We start from the raw sequence: 8774 nt of genomic DNA, 5'->3' as shown, positions 1-8774 counted from the left end.
CGTCGTTACAACAACTCAACAGTTTAATTGACTGATTTAAGTAAAGGTTAAACCTAATTTATTCTAGTAACCTCCTATAATTATTGTTCCCATTTTACCCTGCCTCGTCCACTAATATGGAAAGCACACAAATTTAAGTTTTATAAACTAAAATAGTAAGAGGAAATTTATACTTTTGGTCCTACTTTTAATCGGTAACAGACCCCACCTCTTGCTATGAGTTTAAATTTTATATATCGATAATTCATATATTTCTTACACTATAGAATTAAGTTAAGTGTATAAAATATGAAACCTTCCATATAAGCTTGGTGTAGACACCTTAAAAATGTTTAGAATTTAATTGATTAACTTATAATGAAAGTTAATCAATATAATACAATTTACTCTCTGACCTGTGTGACTTTATTTGATCATATTACTACTGGAAGAGTCAAATAAGGTTTTGTTTGACCATATTTATTTTTGATTTTTTAAAAATATCTTTGAATTATTAAACATAATGACTTAAAGATACTTTTATATAATTTCTAAATATGCAATATTTTATTTTTAGAAAAAACTTCAAGATGTCATGGTTAAAATTCACACTAAGAATTAGTCAGTTTGACTCTAAACATTATCACATAAAATGGAACATTTTTGGACTATAAACTTATTGGTTTGTTACTCTGTTAATAAAGTAATGGAATATTTGATTGGTGGGTTAAGTTATTTTGAGAGTATAAATTTATGAATTTATACATTTAATCAAACAAATTATAGACATTTAATCGTGAATATCAACTTTATTTCATGAACCAAACGACCCTTATTTGAAAAAAAAAAAAACTCTAAATAACGAAAAATAAATTAAATTAAAGGGGCAATTTGGAAATGTAGAGATGGGATGGAAATAAATGCAAAAGTCGCATGTTACATGTCCTTGCCATTCAATCTCTTTTGCCTTCATGCATACGCTTTAATTGAACTTTTTCTCTTTTTTCCTCTAATATTAATTACCTTTTGCCGTTTTAAGTTTAAATTAATTTACTCTTAATTAATCCAAAAAAATAAATATAAAAAATCAGATTTGTTTTAGAGTATCTTTAAAACTATTTCCATTTGTATATATCTGTTGGTGGAGGAATGCTTGTTACCTACTCATTTTTATAGCTTCCTTCCACTCTCTCCCAAAAACACACAGAGCGGAGAGAAAAAATGGAGAAAAACAAGATATGTAAGCTCTGTTCAAGAAAGTTTGCTAATGGAAGAGCTTTAGGTGGGCATATGAGATCTCATATGATGAATTTACAGTTACACCAACATGAAACAGAGTCAATTCCATCATCTTCATGGTCCGATGAAGAAGAAAAAGGTAAAATCTTGAATTCATCTGATGCTGATGCTGATGACTCGGCTGTTGTTCTTCCAGATAAGGAGAGTGAAACCGAGTCATCGAAAAACCCAATTCGTTTCAAAAGATCTAAAAGAGTAAGGAAATCAAGAAAACCCAATTTTGTGAAGATAACAGAGTATTACTCATCAGTGGTTGAAACAGAGACGGTGAGTTCGATTTCAGAGAATTCACCTGAAGAAGATGTTGCACATTGCTTGATGATGTTATCTAGAGATAAATGGAATAAAAAAGAACAAGTTGATTTCTACTCTGATGAAGAGGAAGAAGATGAACAAGTCAAAGAAGAGAATTCAGAGGATTCTGAAGGAGGAGAAGTTAAAGTAACTACAAAGAGTACTAGAGGAAGAGGTAAGTATAGATGTGAAACATGTAACAAAGTTTTTCGGTCTTATCAAGCTTTAGGAGGACATAGAGCAAGTCACAAGAAGATTAAACTGTCAAACGAAGTGGTGGAAAGCGCGAGGAATAATAATGTAGTAGTTGAAGAGAAAATACATCAATGTCCTGTTTGTTACAGAGTTTTTCCATCGGGTCAAGCTTTAGGTGGACACAAGCGATCACATACTATTGGTGCTGTTGTTGCAACAAGTGTAACTGTTCTTCCTCCTCCGCCTCCGCCTCCACCTCCTGCTCCTGCTCCTGCTAAATTAGAATTATCAAGAACTGGTGGAACAAGTTTAATAGATCTTAATTTTCCTCCACCAATGGAAGATGATGATGAAATTATCAGTCAAGTTGAAGTTTCTGCAGTTTCTGATGCTGAATTTGTCAACCCCATCAAGAATCAGAGGTAAAGTTTTGGTCTTTCTTAGTTTTTAGTGGTATTAGGAAAAGGGATTAATAGTGGATTATGGATCTAAGTTAAATTTTTCTTGGGAAAGTTGGGTTAGCTTTTACTCATTCAATAATTTTGACTGTAATTCATAATTACTGTTGAAATTGTTCTGTTAATGTTTTGAATGTAACAGCTGATTTTACTGATAGAGGAGACAATCAAGATCATTTTCTTTAGTTTAGTTAAATGAATTTAAATTCATTTTCACATTCTTTTTTAGCTTACCAACAATGTGGACTTTAAAAAATTAATAAAATTCAAAAAACAGCAGCTACTGTAGTTAATGGTGTCTGTTTGAATTGCTGCTAATGGCCTAAATAGTGTTTCACCTATTGAATTCAACACAATCTCGAGGAGGATCAATAGAATTTTCACTTGCTTCACGAATTTAAAAATGGTAACAATGTTCAATTACTCGAGCAAACCATACTTATTAAACAACTCTTTTGTATAATTTAAATTAAATACCACCTGTGTTATGTACTAGGAGAAGCAGCAACTAATTCTTTTTTCACTATTTTTTTTTCCCTTTTTCTTCTGTGTCTCACTCTTATAAATACATTTGTTGTTCTTCTGTGTCACTGTCTGACTTTCCAACACTTGTCTGATACTCAATAGTTAGAACCTTACAGATCTGAAATACTTTTTCTGAATACCCAAATGGTTCACATTTGACCCAATGGAGCTCAAATTTGTTTCTGTTGACTATATTACCCTTGAAGAGAATTTTAAAAAATATTTACAGAAAGTTTAATCTGTTATAGCAGATAACTTGACGACACTATCAATCTCATTTAAATGGGGAGTTATTTAATTGTTTTAAACTCTTTAAGGCGTCAACATATAGTCTGACAAGAGTGGATTAATTATACTCTATAGTTTTAGTTCAAACTATATGTTGAACTTTACGAGTTCTAAACTCTAGCTTCTTTTTTGCGTGTAGAACTTAAAGTCTATTTTTTAGTGTCTTATTATTAAGCAATTTGATTGAACTACCCTTTTTCCCTTAAGGGGGATATTATGTGAAAGATGAGAGAGAGAGAGAGAGGAAGTTGGCAAAAACACCATTGTTTTACTGAAAGAATATTGCTTGTTTGGTTTGGCATGACCCAAAGTATCGGGTTCATGCAGGTTCTAGTGAGAGAAAGTACAAAGGATATTTTAATTTTATGTGTAAACAGTTTTGTTGTGTCACATTCATGAGAACTTAATAAAAAAAATGGACCAGGGTTCCTTTTCTTTGTTGGACAAAAACCTTTTAAATTATGTGCTTTCGATATTTCTTTTTTCATAAATAATTATTTCTAGTTTTATATAACATCTTTTAATCATCATCCTACACTAAAATAAAGATCAAAAGATGAGAAAAAGTTGTATGAAGAGTAAGACTTTCTATTTTAAGTATTGTAGTTACCAAAAGAGTTTCATTAATGAATGTAACTTAAGATTTTAATGAAAATGTAATTGTGTTATTTGTACCTTATTTCAAGTACTAATATCAAAATTGTTCCTGCATTATTAAAATCTTTAGAATATTTAAGAGGTGAAAAGAGGAGTAAATTTGATTAATAGGTGGAAGAAAGGTATTTTTGAACCTTTTTGATTCTATATATATTTATATGCAAGGGACCAAAAAAGACGTCCAACAAATTAAAAGATAATATGCTTAGTCAGATATTATGAGGATTAAAATAAAATTGTATTAATTTGAGGAACCAGTAACACTATTAACGTTTTTATTTATCATTTGTAGAAAAGAAAGAATGGCTATTAGTCTGTTCCTAAAGGTTATAAAATCAGGTTTGCCTAATTAACAGAATGGGAGAAAAATAGGGTGCCTTTTGGGGAACGTTTAGGTCACCGTCATTTTTCTTACATGCTGATTAACATTCTTAGAGAAGCTAATAATCGATCTTTCTTAATTAAAAATCTCGCTTTCAAGTTTTGAGTATGAAAATTTCCATAGCACAAAGTGCTTCCCTCGAATGAATGTTATGCGACACTAGATGAGAAACAAAAAAAAAAGATATTAATAGATAAGCTGATAGAAAATATTTATTTGTATGTGATATTTATATTAAAATCTAATAATTTGGTTATAAGCACGTCACAAATTCATATAAAAATACAGGATTTGTCACGCTTAGTCGTTCTTATATTCTTTTGCTTGATAGAGGTATGAATAAGTTTTTTTCATTTCGTATTAGTTATAAAAAAAAATTCTTTTTATATTGCAAACCCTCACCTCAAAAAAAATAATGTTATTCTACTATTTTAATTTGTTCTTTAATTTGAAGTTGTGGTCTAGATCACATCGGACAATCATAGTGCCATGTCGGATTATGTGTTGTGTCTCAAAATCGTAAATTTTGGGTTTGGATGAGGAAGCATGTCCAAGTAAAAATCTTTTTTTTAAAATAATAATAATAATAATGAAACTTTAGATAAATATTTTAGAAGTTTTTTTTCCTCTTATTTTTTAGATTCCATTGACCAATTCTGCATTTATCTGTTAGGGACATTTAACTGGTTTGAAAACGTACCTTGGCCTTTTAAAAACACTCGTTTACAAATTCAAATTGCATTATTTATTCTTCTCTCACAAAAAATAAAAAAAATCTCGTTATAATTGAATTTGACCTTTTTTTGGTGAATTAAACAATACAAATTAACTCATAGCCAAGTTGATTGAATATTTGAAACTTAATGATTTGAGTACTGGCACGAGTCACTTGACAAAAAAAAAAGAAAATTAATTTATCACTGATCATTAGGTGGTTTATTTTCTGGAAATTTTAATTAGATTATTACCATATACATTTTGAGAGGAAAAAAAAAAACATCCAACTTGCATATAATGTCCTTTGTGTCTCATTCTTTTTTCCTTTAGTCCATTCTTTAATGTTTCTGGTTGTAAACAAAAGTCAACTTCCACCACTATAACCTCCATCAGAATCCCACTGTCAAATTTGTTTCTAATCATGTTATAGCACGTAATAACTTGTATGTAGTTAAAATGAGTACTTGATTCTCGAATGATCACGTAACTAATATGTACTAGTTAATATTTCAGAAAGTCATCTTTATTGATTCAGTAATCATCTAAGAAATCAACTTGTAGAAAATTGATTCAGCACACATGAATGTTTTGAGAATTGCTAAAAATATTATGATTATGTTTCCATCTTCTCGTACTTTTAGATAGATTATGAATCACGAAATCACGACTTAAATAAATTTCAATTTTTAATAATAGAAACTTGTCAAAGAAAAAGAACGTTTAGTAAAATATACTAGTATAATGTAATAATAAATACTACCTTAATTAATAACAACGTTTCCAGAAAGCAAAAGAGAAAAAGTTGCACTATGATAATAACAAAAAAAAAACGCTAATTGGTGAACCAAATGAATTACTTATTTCTTTTATTTCTTGGAAGTGAAATTTCCACTAAGAATCAATAGATTCTTGGGTTCACATTCAAAAGTGGATAAGTCATCGTCAAGGACAACTCTTTGTCTCTTTTGATGGGTCTTAAAGAAATCTTAACCTTTGCTTATCTGCAAATAAATGACCATCTAATCAATAACCACACAAACACGCATTCACAATGTGCGACAACTCTTTTACTTTTATTTAATAAGCGTGATGTTCGAGTCAGTTTACACGTACACTTTAATTAATTTACAGGGTACTTGCTACATGTACTTGCATATATGAGAAGAAATTATCTGGCATTTGTGTTTGTTTTCGCAAATTTTGATGATCTTAAATTTTTTATTTCACATCATAAATCACTAGGTCAGATCATTATGTATGTTTTAACAATCATCATATACATTAATTGCGTACGTTCCCCCTATATTTTTTATGTAATTTTTGTCCATATTTTTTTGTAAATTTTTTATAGTATATTTATCGTCGAAGTTAAATTGACCGAACAATAATTTTGATTAGCTTAACTTGTCTTCCTAATTACTCATTGGTTTGGCTTGTCATTAGTCGGTGGGTCGATTGGTCTTCTTGTATGAGAGTCAGTGCCTTTTTTCATATTCTTAAATTTTTGGTATATATATTGGTGGGGTCTTTTTTTTTTTTTTTGGTCAAGTCTTTGGATTAAAGAATTGACCTTAAATTTGCTAGCATGCAACTTCAAAATGTGTGAGTCAATTGTCAATGTTGTGATGTATATTTGGTACACCTTTCTTGTCTCTTCAAAAGTTGATACAAAGACTAGAAACCTTCACGAGAGTCATCATTATTTTCTCATTGCTTTGAAGAGAGTATTTAATATTATATCGCCCAACTGATATAGTGCAGTGAATGGAGTTGCTCAAATCCTAAGTATGAAGCGTTTCCCCTGAATGAGCTCTTATGTAGCTCAAATTTAAAATAGTCAAACTTTGCTACATACTGAACACCATGGAAAAAAAAGTAATCAATGTATAGCTAGTTCAAATTCCAATATGTGATGACGGCGCTTAAATTATTACTATTCAAATAAAAAGGCACAAGAGATGAAATACCCGTCATGTATGAATCCATACAATTTTGACAAGAATTAAAATGTTGAATCACTTCTACTGGACTTTTTATATTTGTAGTAACTTCCAAACTATATATCACGTATGCAGCCTTTGTCCTTCGAGAAAAGTATAAGCTTCCAGGTGTTTTCGGTATGGATAGAAACGTTTTCAATTTTCTTATGTTTTGATTGGGAAAATATTTGAAAACTATTCTCTTAATGAATTTTTTTTTTTTTTAAAATAAGAAAAATTACTTTTCTAATAAAAGTAGGGGAAACAAAGTCCACTCAATAGTTTTCACTGAGGCCCGGGGGTTCAAAAATATGAAAAGTGAATACAGAAAGAAGCCGAAGAAGTCTAATATCTATATAAATTTTTTTTATTAATAATAATCATGTAAAAACTGTGTAATTTTTTGAAGAAGAGGGTTTGGATGAACCCCTCAGTCATGCCTAGCTCCGCTCCTGGCTCTACTAGTAACATTCCATATTGATTGTATCTTCCCCACATTTCCACCTTCCATAGTAGTATTTATCTAAATTATATACATATGTTTTTAGGAATATATTTTTTTCTTAGCTACCGAATACCAAAAAGTAAATAAAAAACAAATTATTTTCCTAAAATATATTTTTCGAAAAAACATTTTCATACCGAATACACCCTCAATTTATCCTTGTTGACCAACTCGTTTGATATAGAAAATAATTTAATTTTAATCCATGGTCTTCTGATTCTCTATTTTTCGTGGTAATTATGGGGCAGTTTCTACTAAGTTTCCTTGAAGTTTTGTTAGTGTTGTGTTGCACAACAAATGTTAACAACACATTAAATTTCCATACTTTTTATGTCTCTCTTTATCAACAACTACTACTAGAAGAATGGAAGATTGGAGAGTTCCACCCAACTCCCACCTTAGGATCACAATATTTTTTATTTTTTTTGGTTTTCCACCCAGTGTCCAGAGCCCACGTTGGAGCTCCGACTAAATCCGAATCGTGTTTTGCAGGGCCCATTCGGGGGTGACACTCCCAACATGAATTTCTCCATACCCAGGGCTCGAACCCGAGATTAGGATCACAATATAAATACTTTATCCATCTCAGATTATTCATAATTTTTAAAAATAATTGTCTTTAATCATTTTTCATTTTAGAAATTCAGACAAAATTAATTATTTTTTTTCATTTTATTTTTAATAGTAGTAATTATTTTTTAAGATTACAAATATCTTTAAAAAGTAAATATTTAATGAAGAAAATTATACTTTAAGATATATATAAATTTTACTTTTAAAAGGTGTGTAAAATAAAAACATGACAGATAATTTGAGATTAATGAGACCAAAAGAATAGCTCTTAATTCTTTTTTAAGGGAAGACGCTCTTGAGAGTTCAAATAGGTCACCCACAAACTTAAATGATGTTGACTTTTATATAATGGAACAATGACCTCAACAATTTTGGTAAATGACTAGCTAAAACATTAATTCACCTGCTGGGCTCATGATCCAAAATTTTAATATTCTGAGGATGATCAACTTGTTTGGTAATATACCAAAAAATTAATGCGAATCCGTTTTTTCAAATTTTCATGTGCATTTCCTCATCTTCACGCTACAAAAGATTAAAATTTCACAATCTTTTGTTTAAGTAATAATGGAAAAGGTCATAATGTGCCTTTTTGAAGTATTCAAAATTGAACAGATAAGTGTCACGTCCCGCCACTTCGCAGTAGAATTTTGCGTCCGGATAGGGGCGGAAGGGTCTAGAGTTGTGGAGAGGTTTCCGGAAGACTCTAGAACCTTTTAGAGAATTCAAGAAGGCTAGAGAATTCCCTAGAATTCTCTAGATTTATTTAGAAGGCAATGGAAGGTCCTAGAATGTGTAGAGAGTTCTAGAGCTAGGACCAAAGTGTAAATAAGTTTAGGGACTTGTAAGTAATTTTTAATTGCACTTTAGTCCTTAGGAAGTAGTATAAATAGGGGTGCCACTNCCCCCCCCCCCCCCCCCCC

At 30.5% G+C, this 8774-nt stretch overlaps 1 protein-coding gene across 1 annotated transcript; it reads left to right on the top strand.

Annotated features, from left to right (window-relative positions):
- The first annotated feature begins 1063 nt into the window (after positions 1-1063).
- On the top strand, positions 1064-2414 carry LOC125845195 (zinc finger protein ZAT9-like). The gene has a single exon (XM_049524647.1). It carries the CDS (start codon positions 1201-1203, stop codon positions 2191-2193), a length of 993 nt encoding a protein of 330 aa, XP_049380604.1. The 5' UTR covers positions 1064-1200; the 3' UTR covers positions 2194-2414.
- Positions 2415-8774: the final 6360 nt, after the last annotated feature.

The sequence above is a fragment of the Solanum stenotomum genome, chromosome 1 (genome assembly GCF_019186545.1).
Source record: "Solanum stenotomum isolate F172 chromosome 1, ASM1918654v1, whole genome shotgun sequence".
Lineage (NCBI taxonomy): Eukaryota > Viridiplantae > Streptophyta > Magnoliopsida > Solanales > Solanaceae > Solanum > Solanum stenotomum.
This window is presented reverse-complemented; position numbering and strand designations above follow the sequence as displayed.